This window comes from Ruditapes philippinarum, unplaced genomic scaffold (genome assembly GCF_026571515.1).
Source record: "Ruditapes philippinarum isolate M1 unplaced genomic scaffold, ASM2657151v2 ctg5577_1_1_1_1, whole genome shotgun sequence".
NCBI classification, from domain to species: domain Eukaryota; kingdom Metazoa; phylum Mollusca; class Bivalvia; order Venerida; family Veneridae; genus Ruditapes; species Ruditapes philippinarum.
Window position 1 is genome coordinate 44,287 of NW_026867343.1, and position 23,160 is coordinate 67,446.

A 23,160-nucleotide genomic window follows, 5' to 3' on the forward strand; every position below is an offset into this window, starting at 1 on the left:
CAGACAGCAGCTATATAGCTATATGCACTTTAATCACGTTTGTGCTATCAGTTTTCACAACTCCCTGTAAATAGTTTAAGACCATTATGTTCGAATTTGGATTTGAAATTTATTACCACAAAAGTTTATAGGAACTCCACTGATGTTCAAAAGCCTGAAAACATCAAAGCTGGGACACTTAAAACAATAAAATATCCAAAGAGATATACTCAGTAAAACATGTATGTTCGTACTATTCTCAGTCGAATTTGAGTAAAAGGCATTGTAACACTTTTAAATTTTGTGTCACTTTTCACAATTAGAACAATTATCCTTGAAAGTCTGATGAGTTAATGATCTGAAATTTTGCACATGAGTTAATAGTCTATACCTACATCAAATTGAACCTTAATTTTGAAAAAATTATTTCCAGCTCCATCCTGTCAAAAAACCTCAGTGGAGTCCCTTCATATAACAGTTTCTCTTAAGGTGCTTTATAATATTTCAAATTATGAAAATGCCATTATTTCTTGACAGCAATGGGAAACAAACAATTAGAGAAAGAGAAAATGAGGAAAATTGTCGCCATTTTGTTTCCTGAGGATATTCAACAAAAACATCAGGTATGTCCTTCAGCATGATATAAACAAAGATTTATTTACAAATATTTTACTGATGGGAAACGAAATTGAACGCTAAATTTGTTTGTAATAGTGTGCATTGTATAATAATAAAAATGAATTTTTTAGCTTTATTTCATTAAAAAAAAAAACTAATGTCAAAAGTAATGTTTGTTTAACCTTTGAATAACTACAAATTCAAAAAGAACTATATACTAAATTGAATTTATTCAAAAATTTGATTTCATTGTAAATTTACCGCCTCCGTGGTCGAGGTGTTAGAGTCAATGACTTCTAATCCAGTTACCTCTGGCGTGGGTTCGATCCCCGGGAGATGCTTTGGTAGTTTAACGCAGAGGAAGCTTTTCTTTTACTAGTGTAACTCTCCAGGAACGATGGTTAGGAAACTACCCGCCTATATGACTGAAATACTGTTGGGAACAGGCGTAAAATGAAACAAACAAACATTGTAAATTTTGATTCAATTAATATGTAATATGATTTACGGTTAATTTTCTTTACAAATAATAATGTTTTGCGCTTTATACACTGGAGAGCTAGAATTTGATAGCAGTGACATTCTATGTTACAACTTTGTCGGGCACCAACTATATAATTATGGAACCAATATAGTTTTACTGTTGATAAATTTTATTAAAATATTTCATAAGATATAGATTTATACCCTTTAAATCTAATAAGTATTTGTAATCATAACAGAGTCAAGTCTCCTGCAATGGTAGGGGGGAAGATCCTGCCAGATAACATGTAGGGTCCAACAAGAACATCGCCAGCACCTGTCACATAACTTTCTGACTCATTGACTGCAGAAAAGTTGTTTTTGTGTCGCCTTGAAAAGGTGACATATAGGGGTTACTTTTGTCGGCGGTGTCGGCGGCGTCTGTGTCGGCGTCGTTGTCGGCGTCGGCGTCCGCTAAAGCTTGTCCGGAGCATAACTCAGTCACTATAAGTCTGATTGACTTCAAACTTGGTATGCATGCTTCTTTCAATAACCCGAAGTGCAGTGCACAATGACCAGTACTCTGCAGTTCTTATTTTTTGAGTTATTGCCCTTTGTTAATTTTCATACTTTAATTTTGTCCGGGCCATTTCTCTTCAACTAAAAAAGCTATGGACTTGAAACTTTATAGGATGATAGATCTCATTAAGAAGAAATGCAGTGCACAAGAACCAGTACTCTGCACTTCTTAATTTTTGAGTTATTGCCCTTTGTTAATTTTCATACTTTATTTTTGTCCGGGCCATTTCTCCTAATGTATAAAAGCCATGGACTTGAAACTTCATAGGATGATAGGTCTCATTAAGAAGAAGTGCAGTGCACAAGAACTGGTACTCTTCATTTCTTATTTTTTGAGTTATTGCCCTTTGTTTATTTTCATACTTAATTTTTGTCCAGGCCATTTCTCTGAAAGTATAAAAATTATGGACTTGAAACTTCATAGGATGATAGATCTCATTAAAAAGAAGTGCAGTGCATAAGAACTGATACTCAGCATTTCTTATTTTTGAGTTATTGCCCTTTGTTGCTTTTCTTACTTTATTTTTGTCCTGGTCATTTTTCCTCAAGTATGAAAGCTATGGACTTGAAACATCATAGAATGATAGATCTTATTGATAAGAAGTGCAGTGTACAGAAACTGCTGCTCTGCACTTATCATTTTTTAGTTATTGCCCTTTGTTATTTTTCATATTTCATTTTTGTCCTGGCCATTTCCCCTAAACTACATTGTTCACAAGGCGACACATCCGACTCGCGGAGTTCTAGTTAAGAAATAGGCACATATTGTCACTATTATGATACAATGTGTGCTGTACAATGACCAGAATCCAAGGTTAAACTTACAGTTCAAATGTGAACAATGTTCAATGTTCACATTTTGTGTCTGCTTTATAAATAATTGGCTATTGAGAAGGTGCTTAAATTTTTTAAGACCATGACACAATTTGCTTACAATTTGTTTAGTGCAACGGCTGGGTTTTCCCCCCAATGTCGGCCAAAAGTTAAAAATCCACATTCATGTCCGCAGAAGCAGAGGCTGTAGCTATCCTTCATACTGCCAAGTTGATTTTTGTTGCACAGTTAAATAAATTACCACCAGAGAGTATCTCTTGTTATAATGTGTAAACAATTCATTTTACAGAGTGCTGTGAATGTAGCATTTTCTCCGACATCTGTACCTGGTAAGATGCATTTGGAGAAAGCTAGTGAGAAGGAAAAACAGAGGAGAGATAGTGCAGATCTAGTTGAAGGTTCAGGTTAGATTATACAACATCCATTATACTTGAATTCTTAAATTGTGTTATGTTGTTGGACTGAATTTTTCAAGAAATGATTGTACTTTTAAGCATGTGATGTACTTTTAAGCATTTGATGCAAAGATAGATCTTGCTTGTGGCAAAAGTAAAATTCATATATATAATTTATATATGAGTAGAAGTTGTGTTTAAATCTTTATTAGGATTACTTTTATGTGTATAGGGAAAAAAAGCAACAGTATCTCTCTGCAAATAATTTGAAGAAACAATCAGTTTATATAAATCACTGTTGTATTCTCTTTCCTGTTTCATAAAATTACAATTTTGTTTCTTTTTTCAGAACGTGACAATCAGGTAGATCACAACTCTTCTGCTCCATCCGTCAGCATACCCCCACCTGCAGTACCGCCACCACCGCCACCACCGCCACCACCACCACCACTACCTAATCAGGTTCTACCTAACAACTTAAAACTTAAAATATTTTCTTTTAGAAAACCGTCAGAGCTAGAGCTTAAATATTTGGCATGAAACATCAGCTAATCAGTGTCTTCCAAGTTTGTTCAAATAAATGCCCTGGGGTCAAAATTGGCCCCGCCCGGGGGGGGGGGGGGGTCATTGATTTTCCTTATTTGTGTATAGTAAAAACTTAAAAAAATCTTCTTTTAAAAAACCCAAAATAGCTAGAGCTTAGCTATTAAGCATGAAACATCTTCTAGTGGGTGTCGATAATATCTGTAAACATATGTCAATGCATATTATTTTTTACATTTCTTTGTATGTGTTGGATATTTTTATACATTATATTATAATATATTTCTAATTTTCCAGTTACAGATTGATGCAGTAAAGTCTCAGCATATTCGCCCTCTGATTGGTCAGCAGAATGCTAGTCTAGCGACCGTCTCAACAGCTTTACCTACAACCGGCAGACCGATTGTTAAAGGTTTGTTTTAATATGTTGACAAAGTTTAATCTTTAACCGGCTAAATTTATGTAATTAAAGTTGCTGTGGTTTGAATTTGGTAACAATCGTTAAAGTGAAAGGGAATTCAGTATCAAAATTTAAAGATTGAGCTACCATAAATAAAGAGCCTTGTCAGACGTGTGGCAAAGGCTTATTATTTTTGGTTCCAGGAAGCAGAGGGTTAAGGAAATATTCAGAATTACTTCATAAGGCCAGTAGTTGTTGATGCTAGGTTTTCAAACAACCCTGAAGACAAAAAATTTTAGGTTATTCTGGCATTTTATGCCACCACAGCATCTGCGATGCGGTGGCATATAGCAATTCACCTGTGTGTTCTATAGATTATATAGTGATTGTGAAAAACCACTAGTCCAATTTCAACCAAACTTGGCAGGATTGATCCTTGGGTGAATGGCTTCCAAAGTTGTTCCAAGAATTTCATTCCATGCAGAAATTTGGTTGCCCTGGCAATCTTCTTGTAAAGACCCAAAAGGCCTAGATCTTAGATATTTTGCATAAGGCATTGTCTGGTAGACCTCTACTAAGATTATTCAAATTATAGCCCTGGGGTCAAAATTGGCCCCGCCCCGGGGATCATTGATTTTCACTATATATTCATATAGTAAGAACTTAAGATACCTTCTCGTCTGAAGGTACAAGGCTTAGAGGTTTGATATTTGGTATGTGATATCTATAGGTACTCTACCAAAGTTGTTCAAATCTTGCCTCTAGTGTCAAAATCAGCCCCGTCCTGGGGGTCATAGGTTGGGTGTCATCGATTCAATCGATATCGGTGTATCAACGATCTTTGTTATCCGATTCGATATCGATTCCATTTTTTAAATATCGGATATCGAATGCACATATAATTTCTAGCTAAAGAGACTTCAGCGAACAGGTTTTATAGAACTGACAGACCTGTTTACCGTCGCAAAACATCGAAATAAAAGCGACATATAAAGTTATGAATGCCAGAAACATTTTTTTCTAAAATGAAAACAGAAATCAATGCCAAAGTTACCTCCCAGTGTCTCTAACGAATGCTGCCTAATTTTGTTGTAATCTCACACGTCTGCTAAGTGAATGTGTAGAAATGCCAAGAAAAATTTGTCAGTGTTTCTTTGTAAAAATTATGATTACAAAATGTTAAACATAAATAATTATTCAGGTTCTACACACTATAATTTGCCAATTAAACCCGGCTTAATTGGAACGGCAAGGACGGGATTTAGCATGATCAGTAACTACGTAATAACAACAACAACAACTAAAGTAAAATGGAAAAGGCTTTAAACTTTATAGTTACTAGTCATTAGTTTTCATTTATAGCTATATGATAAAAAAGAAACAAATTGTTCAGTTTTCATAGTTTATCTTTTTTGCATTTGTCTATATATAACTGCTTTGTCAGTGTCCTTAGGAAACATTTAAAAAGACTTGAAAGCTATAATTTAGCCTGGCAATCGATATATCGCTGTATCGCCGATAATTCATTACCGATATATCAATACAAAAATCCTTATCGATGACACCTCTATATGTTAATAGTAAAAACTTAAAAAAAAATTCTTCTCGCAATTGACAAATGCTGGGGATATTTTAAATGAAACATTGTGTAGTGAACCTCTAGCAAGATTGTTCAAATTTTAGCCCTGGGGTCAAAATTTGCCCCGCTCAGGGTCATTGATTTTGACTATGTACATATAGTGAAAAATAAAAAAATCTTATTGTCTGAAGGTACGAGACTTAGAGCTTTAATATTTGTTATATGATATCATCTATAGGTACTCTACCAAATTTGGTTTACATTTTGCCTCTAGTGTCAAAATTAGCCCCGCCCCGGGGTTCTATGTATATAGTAAAAACTTAAAAAATCGTCTTCTCTAAATTGACAAAGGCTAGAGGTTAGATATTTTGCATGAAACATTGTGTAGTGAACCTCTAGCAAGATAGTACAAATTAAAGCCCTGGGGTCAAAATTGGCCCCATCCCGGGAGGTCATTGATTTTCACTATATGTACATATAGTAAAAAATTTAAAAAGTCTTCCTTTGACAAAGTGTTTTACTGTGTTGTCCTTTGATGTAGTCATGAAATTTAGGCTGTGTGAAATATGACCTTCACCACCAAATTGACTAGACTCAACTGCATTGATATATTCCTACTCTGATCTTTTATTTGAATAACAATAGATTTAACCACTAATCTGATAATAAGAATTAGATAGGTCAGGTATCTATGCATTATGTATAGATACAAAAAAAATCTGTTCCTTCACTACTATTTAGTGTTGTATTAATACGGTGGCATAGCATTTTTCACAAATGCAATCTTGTTTTGCATCACTACTATTCTAGATTTCATGGATTATAAGTGAGGAGGGCAGAATTTGATTATAGGGAAAAGTCATACAGTCAAATGTATATTAAGCGACGGCGCAAGGGAAATGCCCAAAATGGTCGCTTAATGAAACGGTCTCTTAAGACAAAGATGCTTTATGATAAAAACGTCAAAATTTATACATGATATCTTTCTTTTGTGGTGGGAATGTTTTTCAACTTCATTCATATAAATGTTTAACAATTAGAATGCTCTGATAATCTAAATGGATTCTAATATAAAAAATAACTTTCTGAACAGTTTTGATCCGTTGCGTACATGTTTGACATTTTTCAGAATTTTTAAACTTCTCCTTTGTTTTTCATTTTCTCCAACACGAAAACCCTAATAAGTGTATTCTGTTGTGCATTTTACATTTGAAATAAACAGAATACATCTAATTGTAACAATTAATTATGCCCCCACTTCGAAGAAGAGGGGGTATATTGCTTTGCACTTGTCGGTCCGTCCCGTCCGTCGGTCCGTCCGCTCTGTTGGTCCGTAGACCAAATGGTTTCCGAGTGATAACTAAAGAACCCTTAGGCCTAGGAACATCAAACTTGGTATGGTGATTGGTCATGACCAGTAGATGACCCCTATTGATTTTGAGGTCAAGGGGTCAAAGGTCAAGGTCACATTGACCTTGTATGTTAAAACGGTTTCCGATCAATAACTTATGAACGCTTAGGCCTAGGATCTTCAAACTTGATTTGGTGATTGGTCATGACCATTAGATGACCCCTATTGATTTTGAGGTCAAGGGGTCAAAGGTCAAGGTCACATTGACCTTGTATGTTAAAACGGTTTCCGATCAATAACTTATGAACGCTTAGGCCTAGGATCTTCAAACTTGATATGGTGATTGGTCATGACCAGCAGATGACCCCTATTGATTTTGGGGTCAAGGGGTCAAAGGTCAAGGTCACATTGACCTTGTAGGTAAAAACAGTTTCCGATCAATAACTAAAGAACCCTCAGGCCTAGGAACTTCAACATTGGTATGGTGATTGGTCATGACCAGCAGATGACCCCTATTGATTTTGGGGTCAAGGGGTCAAAGGTCAAGGTCACATTGACCTTGTAGGTAAAAACGGTTTCCGATCAATAATTAAAGAATGCTTAGGCCTAGGAACTTCAAACTTGGTAAGATGATTGGTCATGACCAGCAGATGACCCCTATTGATATTGGGGTCAAGGGGTCAAAGGTCAAGGTCACATTGACCTTGTAGGTAAAAACGGTTTCTGATCAATAACTAAAGAACGCTTAGGCGTAGGAATTTCAAACTTGTATTGGTGATTGGTCATGACCAGCATATGACCCCTATTGATTTTGGGTCAAAGGTCAAGGTCACATTGACCTTGTAGGTAAAAATGGTTTTCCGATCAATAACTAAAGAACCCTTAGGCCTAGGAACTTCAAACTTGGTATGATGATTGGTCATGACCAGTAGATGACCCCTATTGATTTTGGGGTCAAGGAGTCAATGTCATAGTGACCTTGTACTTAATGACTGTTTCTGACCAATAACTCATCAACTCAAGTTGCCTTGGTTGATATTTTTATGTGCTTTTGGTATACACATGTGAAGATCTTATGTAATATAACAACTTGGCTGTCATTAATGAGGCCTATGTGATTCATAAAATTTATGTATATATTATTTGGTAAGATTTTTAATAACTTTAATTGCTGCACACAACCTATGGGGTCACAATAATTATTACCTTGTGACTAGTCATGACCAGTAGATACTAGATAACCCTTATTAATTGCTTGTTCACTGGGTCAGAAGTCATGCATAATAACCTGATCACATGACAAATTGGCTGCCGATAGGGGGCATACATGTTTTATAAACATATCTTGTTTAATTGCTGATCAAGTTCAAGGTCAATTCAAAGCATTCTAAATATCAACAGTGAAGCGTATGCACCATCTCAGTAGAGGTGGGGCATTGCATTGTTTTACTGATATAATTGGACAATACAGTTCACGTGTATACTTCACTCCATTTGCATACACTAAAACGGTTTGGGAAATAGAGTTTTTCACACATTTACATGTTGAGTTTTGATTGTTGACGCTTGTGACATTAGGAGGCGGCGTTTTCTTAAAAACACAATTACTTGACAAGTAAAAGTGGTCGTTTGATGAAAAGATTGCTCTCAATTAGGTGACTAATTAGCGGTTGCTGGTCACGTTGAGCAAAAGTCGCTTAATACATTAAAGATATAGAGAAAAAATGATCTGGAGGAATTTAAAGTGGTCGCATAAGACAAAAGTCGCTTAATACACGTGGTCCCATGAGCAAGTTAAACTGTAAATAAAAACAGATTTTAAGAAACATTGCTATGTTAACAGCACTTTGTGTGACTTCAATGCTGCTTCAAGTTGGAGCTTTGCCAGAATAAACATTTAAGCATGCCGTTTGAGAGGCCTGTGAAAGGTTAAGGTCACCAATTCCTAATCACCTGCTCCTCCCAGTTGTGAGCTTGAATCCTGATCAGGACTTTGGATGTAAGGAAGCTATCAAGCTAGCATGCGGAAGGTCATTGGTTCTACTCAGTGACCTGCTTGTGCTGAAATAATACACAGAGTGGCACCTGAGGTCTTCTTTCACCAATAAAGTTGGGAAGTCACCATATGACCTTTAAAGTGACAGTTTGACTTCAAAATCTGAAAAACAAACAAATATTTAATATTGCTTGATCTGTAAAAGTGAAATTTATTTCAAGCTTAAGGCTAATATTATCTTTATTAAAGATTCACAAATTCATACGAAAGTTCAGAGAAGATATTTTCTTTAAATCTCAAATCTTATGCTCTAAAATATCAGGGGGTTTTATTGTTGTTTTTTCTTTTTTTGTTGGTTTAAACATTTTCATTTAAGCTTGATCGCGAAACAAGTTCTTGCAACTTATATTAATCACTTTCGAGTCAGCTTCCTGGAACCAACCAGTACTGGTGTCATATGAAGAAAACATGGTAGTGGCCCAAGTAGGGCTCGAACCCTTTATCTCTGGGTTGAGAGGCAGACACCTTAACCACTAGGCCACCGCTCCCCTTTTTTGTTGATTTTCAGAATTCAATTTCTACCTTTATTTTTTGTACAGTGTGCTTAAATTGATAAATTTGAAACATTGTCTCTTATTTCAAACAGGCAATGTATCAGTGGCACCACCCATGGTCACGCCCAGCTCTAAAGACATGGGTCAGAGACCTATAATAGGAGGCAGTACTCCAGTTGATTCAGCAGTGGACATGGCTAAATATCTGCAGAGACAAAATACAAGGGGTCAGACTTCCACCATTCCAATTCCTGGTAAATATATGTACCTGGTTTTACTATAGATTGATTAAATGCAAACTTCTACATTGTCATGAAATATAACAAGGAACTGTGATCAGATAGTCTCTCAAAGTAGTCTATAAGACTGTAAACATGGTTCGTAGGCTGTGGAGTGTAGTTTATAGGGTCCTAATTATGATTTGTATGATCATATGTCTTTATTAACAATTGTATGAGTCTAAGTGTAGTTTGTAAGATTCAAAGTTAAAGATTTGTAAATTTCAGGGTATAGTTTGTAAGATTCAAGGTGTAAGCTTTAAAGTATGGTTTGTAAAATTCAAGGTATGGTTCGTAAGATTCAAGGTGTAAGATTCAAATTATGTTTTGTAACATTCAAGGTATGGTTTGTTAGATTCAAGGTGTAAGATTCAAAGTATGGTCTGTAAGATTCAAGGTGTAAGCTTTAAAGTATGGTTTGTAAAATTCAAGGTATGGTTGGTAAGATTCAAGGTGTAATATTCATATTATGGTTTGTAATTTTGATGTATTGTTTATAGGATTCAAGGTATGTTTTGTAAGATTCAAAGTGTGGTTTGTATTGTTCAAGGTGTAAGATTCAAGGTATGATTTATAAGATTCAAGGTGTAAAATTCAAGGTATCGTTTTTAAGATTCAAGTTGTAAGATTCAAGATATGGTTTTTAAGATTCAAAGTATTATTTGTAAGATGACTGAGAATACATTTTTATAAAAAGTTAAATACAATCAAGCTTCTTGCAGTCAAATGTCTGGGCATTTTAATATCTGATCCCTTAGCAAATAGCAAATGTAAATGTACAAATTGTAGTCTTTTTATGTTCCCAATAGAGGGAGTGGGGTTATTAAGCCTTTTTAGCTCAACTTTTTTTTTTTTTTTTTTGAAAAAAAAAGTAGAGGTATTGTATAGTTGGGTCGGCGTTGCCGTTGCCGTCCGCAAACTTGTACCTGGATCATAACTTTTTTATTTCTTGGTGTATTGTCTTCATACTTGGCCACAACAACCCTTGGGACAAGACCTTTCAGTAGACCACACTAACCTTGACCTTCGTCCATAAATGACCTTGACGTTCAAGGTTAAAAGTCCAATTTTTGCTTGTTCATGCTGTTATTGGCTGTAACTTTGTTATGCCCCCACTTCGAAGAAGATGGGGTATATTGCTTTGCACTTGTCGGTCCGTTCCGAGTGATAACTAAAGAACCCTTAGGCCTAGGAACTTCAAACTTGGTTTGGTGATTGGTCATGACCAGTAGATGACCCCGATTGATTTTGGGGTCATTGGGTAAAAGGTCAAGGTCACATTGACCTTGTAAGCAAAAACTGTTTCCGATCAATAACTAAAGAACCCTTAGGCCTAGGAACTTCAAACTTGGTATGGTGATTGGTCATGATCAGTAGATGACCCCTATTGATTTTGGGGTCAAGGGGTCAAAGGTCAAGGTCACATTGACCTCTTAGGTAAAAATGGTTTCCGATCAATAACTAAAGAATGTTTAGGCCTAGAAACTTCAAACTTGGTATGGTGATTGGTCATGACCAGCAGATGACCCCTATTGATTTTGGGATCAAGGGGTCAAAGGTCAAGGTCACATTGACCTTGTAAGTAAAAACGGTTTCTGATCAATAACTAAAGAACCCTTAGGCCTAGAAACTTCAAACTTGGCATGGTGATTGGTCATGACCAGCAGATGACCCCTATTGATTTTGGGGTCAAGGGGTCAAAGGTCAAGGTCACATTGACCTTGTAGTTAAAAACGTTTCCGATCAATAACTAAAGAAGGCTTAGGCCTAGAAACTTCAAACTTGGTATGGTGATTGGTCATGGCCAGCAGATGATCCCTATTGATTTTAGGGTCAAGGGGTCCAAGGTCAAGGTGACATTGACCTTGTAGGTAAAAATGGTTTCCGATCAATAACTAAAGAATGCTTAGGCCTAGGAACTTCAAACTTGGTATGATGATTGGTCATGACCAGCAGTTGACTCCTATTGGTTTTTGGGGTCAAGGTGTCAAAGGTCAAGGTCACATTGACCTTGTAGGTAAAAACGGTTTCCAATCAATAACTAAAGAACGCTTAGGCCTAGACACTTCAAACTTGGTATGATGACTGGTCATGACCAGTAGATGACCCCTATTGATTTTGGGGTCAAGGGGTCAATGTCATATTGACCTTGTACTTAATGACGGTTTCTGACCAATAACTCAACAACTCAAGTTGCCTTGGTTGATATTTTTATATTAAACTAAAAATGCTTTTGGTATACACATTTGAAGGTCTTATGTAATATTACAACTTGGCTGTCATTAATGAGGCCTACATGATTCATAAAATTTATGCATATATTATTCGGTAAGATTTGTAATAACTTAAATTGCTTTACACAACCTATGGGGTCACAATTATTATTATCTTGTGACTAGTCATGACCAGTAGATACTAGATAACTGATAACCCTTATTAATTGTTTGTTCACTGGGTCAGAAGTCCTGCATAATAACCTGATCACATGACTAATTGGCTGCCGATAGGGGGCATACATGTTTTACAAACATATCTTGTTATTTTTAAATGGATTGTCTTCAAACTTGAACATAATAATCTTCAAGGATATCCCTTAAAAATAACCAGCCAGACCTTGACCTTCACTCATAAATGACCTTGACTTTGAAGGTCAAATTATTGAAATTTTAATTTTTTTGGCTATTATTGGCTGTAACTTTGTTATTTTTGAATGGATTGTCTTCAAACTTGAACATATTAATCTTCAAGGATAACTCTTAAAAATAACCTGACAGACCTTGACCTTCACTCATTAATGGCATTGTCTTTGAAGGTCAAATTATTGAAATTTTCATTGTTTTGGCTGTAACTGACTGTAACTTTGCTATTATTGAAGGGATCAACTTCATATTATAACAGAACATACTTAAGGACAAGACCTTGTTGTGACTTCACCATGTGACTTTACCATGTGACTCCACCACGTTACACAATACATGACACCACCACGTGACTCCCACCACGTGACTTTGAATGCACCCAAGACTCCACCACGTGACTCTACCATGTGACTTTACCACGTGACTCTACCACGTGACTCCACCACGTGACTCCACCATGTGACTCCACCACGTGACTCTACCACGTGACTCCACCACATGACTCTACCACGTGACACCACCATGTGACTTTACCAAGTGATTCCACCACGTGTATCTATTTATAGAATTTTCTATTTATAGAATTGCGTGTTTCTATTTATAGAATTGCATGTTTCTATTTATAGAATTTTCTATTTATAGATTTGCGTGTTTCTATTTATACATGTATATATATAATTTAGTATATTTATATATATATATGCAAAATATATAGACAAAACTTATGTGACAGACCGATTAATTTTATAAAAAGGAAATGTTAAGATTTTGTTCAAACATTTCTTTGTTTGCTTTTAGAGAAAGTAAAAAGTCGAGGGTTGCCCCCGCCCGGCGGTGGCTCTTGTTTTAATTAGATACATCATTTGACATTTTTTATGGACTCGATCACTAAATTATTAGCATATCTTTGAAATAAAATCAGTTTTGTAATGGCTTGTGAGAATTTCTTGCTAGTGTTACAGGGTCTGTTTAATTTGATTTGTATTTTTTTACAGGTAGTAGAATGCCTACAGCCACAAGCCCTGGAGTTGACCTTCAGCCACCAGAACAGGGAACCAGTCCTGTTTACAGTCATCAGATGGTACCTGGCACGAGTAGAAGAGGTATATACCTAAATGTTTTAATTTTTGTTGATAAATAAGTAAATTTATAGAAAATTGTAAACTCTTATCCTACTGATTTTATGTTATAGAGTTTCCCTGCTTATGTATTTAGCCCTTTGTCTCTTAGCAACAACAGGTTCTACCCATGAGGTCAGTGCAGACCAAGGTCAGCTGGCACGCCCGCATGCTTTCTGATCATAGTCCCCCATGCTTTCTGATCATTGTCCCCCATGCTTTCTGATCATTGTCCCCCATGCTTTCTGATCATTGTCCCCCATGCTTTTCTGATCCATTTTCCCCTATGCTTTCATATCATTGTCCCCCATGCTTTATGATCATTGTCCCCCATGCTTTCTGATCATTGTCCCCCATGCTTTCTGATCATTTTCCCCTATGCTTTCTGATCATTGTCCCCCATGCTTTCTGATCATTGTCCCCCATGCTTTTTGATCATTGTCCCCCATGCTTTCTGATCATTTTCCCCTATGCTTTCTGATCATTGTCCCCCATGCTTTCTGATCATTTTCCCCTATGCTTTCTGATCATTGTCCCCCATGCTTTCTGATCATTGTCGGCACAGTTCGCTGTTCCGTCAGTAAATATTTTGAAAATATCCCTAAAAATGATGGATGATTTTGTGTTAAGATTAAAAAATGGACAAGTCTATTTCAGATGTGTTTTCTGGTTAAACTGGAAATTATTACTAAATCATGCTGTCTTTAAATAAGTAATTCCTTTGTCTCAATGTATTGCATTTCTTTCTAATGCAAGAAATTTAGCAATAATTAAAAGTTACAGAAGTTGTCTGTGTAAATTTTGCTTTATTTTTGGCTTTTTGTTTATAAATTGGCCAGAAATAAGCAATTTCAGTTTCAAAGCTTGGAAAAAATACTCTTTCTCCCATTACTTGTAGATATCACTTCAGAATATCATAAAAAGGGCACTACAGGCATTGTACTGTATATTATATCAATTAAATTAAATTGAAGGAAAATTTTATTTTAGAGAAGATACTCTCATGATACACTGGTAGAATATATTATAACTTGAAAAGATTTTTTTAATAGGTGGGTGATATGGCCCTATATAAATGGTTGTTTGGAAATACCTTATATTGCAAACAACTGTTTATGTACGGCCATATAACTTGTCTGAAATCTTTATAATGAATTTATAATACAGCAAACTTCCTTTTTTAGAGAAAAAGTGAGATTTTTTTCATAAATTGATAACAGCAGTGTATATAAAATTATATAAACATTATGATTATCCAATGAAAAGCAATGTAACAAAGGTGCAGTATTATTAGAATTGATTATAATGATTGCATTTATTTCAGGTTACAATGTCAATGGCACAGCCTGTTGCCCACTAGCCCAGCAAGTATGTATTCAGTTAATGTGTTCCCCCATTTCCCTTCCCATGCTCTAAAGTCTCAAATGAGCAAAGACATTTGATTTGACTCCTTCAATGCTTTTTAGCTCATCTGTCACACAGTGACATGATCACTTTTCGTCCGGTGTCTGTCAGTCTGTCCCAAATTCGTTATTCTATTCACAGAAATGATCAACATATTGAGACAACGTGTCACGTGCAAGCTGGTAGATAGATTTCATTGAGTAGAAGTGCAGTGCAATAACAGTAACTCTGCCTTGCCTAAGTTTGGAATTACTTTGTCTGGGACATAACTCTGAAACTTCTAAAGATATACTTTTCTGTGTCCAAAACCTAGTCAGGGAGCATCAACCAGTTCAACCAGCTCTGTGAAATAGTTGTAAAATCCAACTTCAAATAACGAAGTTATGGGCTGGACATTTTTCTCTTTTTATCCCCAGCCGATGGAATCGGGAGGGGGATATTGTTTTGGCGTTGTCCTTCTGTCCCAATTTCGTTTCCGTGCTAGTTCTCTGCAACTACTGGCTGGAATTCAACGAAACTTTATGGGAATCATCAATATTAAGAGGAGATGTGCATATCATTGCCTTGTCCTGCATATCATTGCCTTGTTCCGGTCAGACACTTTAACTCAGAGTTATGGCCCTTGATTAGTTATGCAGTATGCATATAGAGCAATAATTGTTTCTGCGCTACTTCTCTGCTACTACTGGCTGGGATTCAACAAAACTTTATGGTAACTTTCAATACCAAGAGGAGATGTGCATATTGTCGGTCAGACACTTTTAAGTTTAACTCAGAGTTATGACCCTTGATTAATTATGCAGTATGCATATAGAGCAATAATCTTTTCATCGCTACTTCTCTGCAAACTAGTGGCTGGAATTCAACGAAATTTTAATGGGAATCATCAATATTAAGAGTTGATGCGCATATCGTCGGCTTGTTCCCGTCAGACACTTTAACTCGGAGTTATGGCCCTAGGTTAGTTATGCAGTATGCATATAAGGCAAACTTTATGGAACCTTCAATACCAAGAGGAGATGCACATATCATCGCCTTGTTCCGGTCAGACACTTAACTCAGAGTTATTGCCCTTGATTAGTTAAGCAGTATGCATATAGAGCAATAATGGTTTCCACGCTATATCTCTGCAACTACTGGCTGGAAATCAATTATACTTTATGGGAACCATTAATACCAAGATGAAATGTGCATAATTTGTTGCCTTGTTCAGACCAGACCCTTCATTACAGAGTAATGGCCCTTGATTAGTTATGTAGTATGCATATGCAATATTGCCATTTCTTTGCAACTGCTGTATTGATTTCAACAAAATTTTATGGGAACCATAGATACAAAAAGGCAATTTACATGTCATTGGCATGTCCAGATATTACTATTTTACACAGAATTATGGCTCTGATGCCCTGAATATTTATTATGTACAAAGAATATAACTGTTTACCCCATGATAAATATATAAATAAAGTGTTATGTCTTCAGTTGTTGTGTTAGTAATATCCAGTACTCGGCGGGGGATATAAATTCAATGAATTTGCTTGTTTGACATTACAAGTGGAGAGACTTTCTCTTAAATTTTGTATATTGACTGAATTTAGTAGTCCGGCAAGACACCGGTGAAAATAGGGAAAATATGTTTCACTGCAGTGAAAACTAAATTTTTAGCTCGACTATTCGATAGGAATAAGTAGAGCTATTGCAGTCACCCGAGCATCGGCGTCGGCGTAACCACTTAAGTTTTTGTAATAGTTCAAATATTTTCAAAGTCCATAGACATATGGCTTTGAAACTTTGCACACTTGTTCACCATCATGACCCCAACCTGTAGACAGGAGGAGGTAACACTATCAAGCATTTTGACAGAATTATGCCCCTTTTTCGACTTAGAATTTACGTTGTAAAGTTTTTGTAATAGTTCAAATATTTTTTTCAAATTCCATTGACATATGGCTTTGAAACTTTGCACACTTGTTCACCATCATGACCCCAACCTGTAACAGGAGGAAGTAACTCTATCAAGCATTTTGACAGAATTTATGCCCCTTTTCGACTTAGAATTACGTTAAAGTTTTTTGTAATAGTTCAAATATTTTCAAAGTCCATTGACATATGGCTTTGAAACTTTGCACCCACTTGTTCACCATCATGACCCCAACCTGTAACAGGTTGAGGTAACTCTATCAAGCCATTTTGACAGAATTATGCCCCTTTTTCGACTTAGAATTTTACGTTAAAGTTTTTGTAATAGTTCAAATATTTTCAAATCCATTGACATATGGCTTTTGAAAACTTTGCACACTTGTTCACCATCATGATCCCAACCTGTAAACAGGAGGAGGTAAATGTATCAAGCATTTTTTTTACTATCAAGCACTAAGAATAGTCGAGCGTTGCTGTCCTACCGACAGCTCTTGTGTATAGTGGAAATATAAATATATAAAAATGATATATTTCCTATACAGGATATTGAGTTAGATTCAGCAGACGCAATGGGAGACTTTAATGTTGCTGATAATAAATTTCAGAGTAATCACCATGACTACATGGATCACCAAGGAGACAATCATGACCTTGACCTTGAGTGAACAGCCAATCAGGTGACAGATGAGTACTTGGAAATGGTTAGAATGACCTTGGGGATTGACATTCATTAAAAATCGGAAAAAAGAGGGTGAAACAAACATTGTGAGGGATGATGTTATTTTGTATTTGTTTTTTTGTTTTTGTGTTTTGTTTCTAAGAACTTTCCTTTTGAAAGTGTTTTTTGTTGTCTTTAACAAATGAGCTTTTAAGATATGTTTGTTACATTTGATTATTTTTTCATTACATTGAACTGTACTAGTATAGTATTAATGATTTGATTTGATGGGATTGTTTTTTATTTGTGAAGTTAAAATATTGACATTATTTATACAGTGATTACTAAAAGAGGTTAGTGTTTTATTAGGCATTATTTTGTAGACATGAATTTATTTGAAAAAATATAGAATGCCTTTTTAATATCCCTTTCAAATTGGAGCTTGTTGTAAATAGAGGTCATTTCATATTTTGAGACATTTTAAATTTTAGAAAATAAAGTAACCTTTCATATAAGTCCTGTGTTCAGACTTTTTTCCTTGCAATATAAATTACCGGTATTGTTTTAGAACTTGTTAAAGATATTTTATAATTGTATGTACTGTAGCGCCCCTGTCTATCGTGTGTATGACTTCTCTCTCGACTATCACCTGTTTTACTCTCCTAACCAAGTTTTTCTCAGATTTTTATAGTCAGGTTGTTTTAATGGGTACTTTTTACTTCAATGTGCAAGGGTACTACATCAGCAATTATTCAAATAAATTGCTAAAGTTAATCGGTATTAACGTAAATAAATAATTAAACAGTTTACTGGTAGCGTAAACAACAAGCCTGGTAGCGGCCAATTAAATATTACACATGGAAAACTAAACTAAATTCAGGACAAAGCCATTCCTTTCGGTTTAAATTATGATTTTTTTTGTAAACGGCCTTAACAAATAACTATGGCTGGGGATTCAGACCAAATGCATGAATCAATAAATACTGTAATGATTTCAGCATAAATAAATGTCATAAATGTGAAAAACTATAATAGCTCGAGGTCAGATCGATTATCTATAACTAAAAGTACCGTCAAATATACGAAATACCGAAATATGTGCCCAAAAGACTAACTCAGAATTTTGACAGTTTGTAAACAAAATCGTTACCGATACTGAACTTCCGGTAACAAGTTTAAAATTAATCTATTACAAGATATCTTTTTCAAGATAAAATTTAGTAATGAATGAAACTTTTATCAGAATTTACGAAAGAATTGGATGAGACAAAATTTGTACGTCTACTCTACTGTAAGGACAGAGGCAAAAGTGATTTTTTTGGTATTCGAACGCTGGTATCAGCTTTGGGTATGCAAATGAGTACCAACATGTTTTGGTATGCAAATTAGGTGGTTCGAGGTTACAATAGAAAATAAATATGTCATAATATTTCATTATAAGAACAAATATACAATTTAAATCAATAATAATACATAACATTTAATCTATTAATCAACTTTGCCTCCGAAATCATTTACATGAATCTGACCTCGAATTGAGATTATAAATAGAACTAAACCGGAAACCGGAAGTATGACAAAATGGCGGACATGGACTAGGAAATTGAGAAATTTTATAACATAAACTCGTATTTCATAACAAAGAAGTGAAGATGAATAAAAATTAACGATGAGCTTAGTAGAAACAGGTATTTTTCTAACAATTTGTGAAGTATTAAGGCATGACAATATGTATTTACGTAAATATCATCTCTCGTGTTATGATTTCTTAAATTATACATGTACACATGTGATATTGACCTCAATAAATGTAAGTAAAAATGGAACAATAATTATGGTAATTATCCATGGTGCTAGTAATACTTAATTACCTTTATCATTTTGTTAACTAAGTAAGAAGCTTATGTAATTTAAAAAATTACCTAACCTCACATTACCCTCTCTCCTGAACAAATTTCGTCCTCGAAATTGAAAGCACCATGTTAATTAAACTTTAACAACAATTAAAATTTTATACTTAAAAGTTTTTAACAATAAATTTAACAATAATAACAGGTATCGGATATAACAGTAAAACATATCTGCTATTCCATGCAACTTGGAATAGTTTACTCATACATTCATACTCTTACATTATGTCAATTAAGTTACATACAATTACATGTAGGCTGAACAGTCATACATAATACTATTATGCAATAAAAATGTTTAAACACTTTTGTTTAAACACAATTTTTGTTAACGATACATTAGTAATGTGCTATCACATTCCAGAGACATTGTGGTAATTGAAATTTGAACATTTTAACTTTAATGCACTTAATTTTAGGGCATTATACATATAGCATAATATAGCATTTAATGGTTGGGGACCACCAAAACCGGACAACCACCAAACCCGGACGGCCCCGAAAATGCTTGATTTAGAATTTTCTTTGTTCAGTGGTTGTCAGTCACTTTTTTATCAACAATAAATGCATGTTTCTTTTTAGAATTAAGTAAAATAAGTTTATTTCAACTCCGTAAATGGTTATATTTATGTCTATTTCAAAGAATGTTGACATTGAAATTTGGGGGTCAAGAAAGCAATGCCTGACCTCATATAACAGCAATAATTATTAGCAGAGTAAACAATAAAATATCCAAAACTTCAGCATTTTGCTGCTGAAAATATTGTGTGTCATGTTAAAAATAAAAAAAAGAACACCAAAGCTTTTATCGAATTAAATCAACGTTATTAATATCTGTCCGTGACACATGGTACTGTAGTATTGTACAATTTATGTAATTTTTGATACCCTCCTTGATGTGCCTCAGATATAAGTGTCAACATTATCAGAACTAAATAAACTAGTTTGTTAGTTAGGAAAAGAACCTAGCTGTACTGTGTCAAATTTTCGTACCTCTAGCTTTAAAATTATGAAATTTGTATAGAAAAATGATCAAAAAGTGTCCGGTTGATGGTCCCTGACCAGTATGCAACAACAATTTAATATCTATAAAAGTTCTTGTTTAATTGAATTGTTTGTTAACAATACTTCTATTTTGGATATCATACCATAAACAAACAACATTTTGAAGATTACATGTACATTTAAAACAAATAGTTAATGAAGACTGAAAATTTAATAGTGATTCATTTTACTAGTAATGCATTACTTATGTAATTGAAATGACTTACAACTACTTTAAAGACAAGAAGAATATGGAAGGACATTAGGACTTAAAAGAAAACAACAACTTGAGGCAAATTGTTTTTGAAAAGACATCCAACAATTGACTTATTATTTTTTTTAATATATTCGCATACATAAGAAAAACAACCAGGTCATTCAATAACTGATAACTACTTTACATGTAAAAAAAATTTTAACAACAAATATTGTGACAAGTTACCATACATGACTAGTGAATTGACTAGAATTATTACTAACATAAAAAAAAAATTGTTTAATTTACAAACAATTTCAAGTATAATTCAAATAGTATGACAATAAATGATATTGTTTTATATATGTATTTGGACGGAATTAAATTGCATTGAATAACATATTTTACTCGGACGGACACAACCCTGTATATTTTAATTTAAGACAAATGTAGACATGACTATGACTGACTAGAAGTAAAAAAAAAATAAAAAATTTACAAATACTTAATTTATTACTATGATGTGAAATAGTACTTAGACAAAAATTTATAGATGATAATGAAGATGGAGATGGAAGGACACTACCATGAAGACCTAATAATTTACAAAAACAAATAATACATTAAATACTTAATACCTTAACAATATTTTATTGAGTTTGTTTATCTTGTTTAAAAAAAAAATACCAAATTTATTTTGTCTGTGTCTGTGTTCCTCTGCATATCTTGAGGCCGTCATCTAAGGTACAGGTGGTCTTCTTTTCGCCTAGGTGTCCGGTAGTTTTATGGTCATGTACGTATTTAAGTACTGTATACTAGCAATTTTTGGCACAATAATTTGAAATTGCTCCTCCCCCAATTTATTGGTATGTGTTCTGTACACCACATCATCATAAAGTATTAAACTTGGCCATTGAGACCAATAAGCTTTATATTCTTTACCTAAATATGAAAATGTCATTGGCTGTAGGTCTGTTATTTTGTGATAAATTATCTTGAATCTTTCCAATTTCAGGGTCAGCTAGCTGGGTTGCTTTCCAATCAACTTCTAAGAAGTTATCTTGCAGACTAACAGAATTCCTCAGGGGGTCAGAGGTCCTATTGGAATTCTCGCCCTCTCTTTCTATTGCATTTACTAACAGACCACCTTCCAGGGCCCTTGTCAGGAAGTCTGTATCTTCATTGCTATTACTTTTGCTGTTTTCTTCACACTTGGTCATTTCTTTATCATTCAATTTTACTTCTCGAATGGATGTAGTAACAGACCCAACACGTGAACCAAGACATTGATCTGACTCAGATTCATCTTTGTCATTAGTTTCAAGTTTGTTGCAGTATTTACAATCTCCACAAGGTTTTCTTGATAATGCATCTGCATTTCTATGGCGAACACCACTTCTGTGTTCTACATCAAAATCATATAAACTAAGGGTATTTATCCATCTACTCAATTGTCCCATAGGGGTTTGAAATTTCAAAGCCCATGATAATGCTGAATGATCGGTTCTAATTAAAAAATGAACCCCATATAAATAATTGTGAAAATGCTTCACTGATTCAACTATTGCTAATAGTTCTTTACGTGTTACACAGTATTGTCTCTCAGGATGGTTTAAAGTACGACTGTAATAGGCTATGACACGTATAGTGTCACCTTGTTTTTGTTGTAGCACACTTCCGAGGCAATATGAGCTACAGTCAGTATCTAATATGTATAAGTCATGGGAATTAGGATAACCTAATATTGGTACTTCTGATTTTTGTTTTAACTTGTTGAATGCTGTCTGGCATTCTTCACTCCAAATGAACTTTGCATTTTTATGTGTAAGTTGATGTAAAGGATGAGCTATTTTAGCAAATCCTTCTATTGAACGTCTGTAATAGGAAACAAGACCCAAAAATGAAGATAATTGCTTTGAGTTCTTTGGTATAGGCCAATCTTTTACTACCTTGACCTTTTCATCATTTGGAACAACACCATTTTGGCTAACAATATGGCCTAGAAAATGTAATTGAACTTGAAATAGATGAACTTTCTTTGGCATTACTTTAAGATTTGCTGTTTCTAATCTTCTGAGAACCTCTTCTAACTGGGCTAAATGTGTTTCAAAGTCGGTGGTGAATATTAATATGTCATCAACATATATAAGTACTGTTTGATATTGTAGACCAGACATAATATATTCCATAAGTCTTTGGAAAGTAGCTACAGCATTGGTAAGTCCAAAACTGAGAACTTTGAAGCGATATTGTCCTTTTTGGCATACAAAACTGGTTTTATCCATGTCATTAGGTTCCATTTGAACTTGATGAAAACCTGAAGAACAATCTAAAGAACTGTAAAATTTGGCTCCTTTTAGGCAGTCTAGACAATCTTGAATTCTGGGTAAGGGATAACTGTCTTTTAATGTAACTGCATTTAGTTTGCGATAATCTATGGCCAATCTGATGGAGTTATCGGGCTTGCGTACAGGTACTATAGGTGCTGCCCATGGTCCATGACTTTCTTCAATAAGTCCGGCATCATACAACCTGTCAACTTCTTTGTTAACTTCTTCTTGTACTTTTTGAGGAAGTCTCCTGTATTGTTGTTTAATAGGTGGTGCCAGTCCAGTGTTTATTTTATGCTTTATAAGGTCTTTGTTCCCCAAGTCAGATTTAGACTTGCTGAAGATATGTTGATACTTGAATAATAACTGTTCT

General features: G+C 34.7%; 1 protein-coding gene across 2 annotated transcripts in view; it reads left to right on the plus strand.

The window, feature by feature from the left end:
• LOC132735789 (uncharacterized) overlaps positions 1–17,901 on the plus strand; it is a 61,754-nt gene extending 43,853 nt beyond the window's left edge. Inside the window, exons 13-20 of one of the 2 annotated variants that reach the window (XM_060722781.1) lie at positions 517–602; positions 2,762–2,876; positions 3,217–3,329; positions 3,708–3,822; positions 9,383–9,544; positions 13,203–13,310; positions 14,650–14,693; positions 17,192–17,901. In XM_060722781.1, the coding sequence (XP_060578764.1) occupies positions 517–602; positions 2,762–2,876; positions 3,217–3,329; positions 3,708–3,822; positions 9,383–9,544; positions 13,203–13,310; positions 14,650–14,693; positions 17,192–17,314 (866 nt within the window). In that variant the 3' untranslated portion in view covers positions 17,315–17,901. The remainder of the gene's footprint in view (positions 1–516; positions 603–2,761; positions 2,877–3,216; positions 3,330–3,707; positions 3,823–9,382; positions 9,545–13,202; positions 13,311–14,649; positions 14,694–17,191) is intronic. The other variant, XM_060722783.1, reaches the window with a different exon arrangement.
• Positions 17,902–23,160: the final 5,259 nt, after the last annotated feature.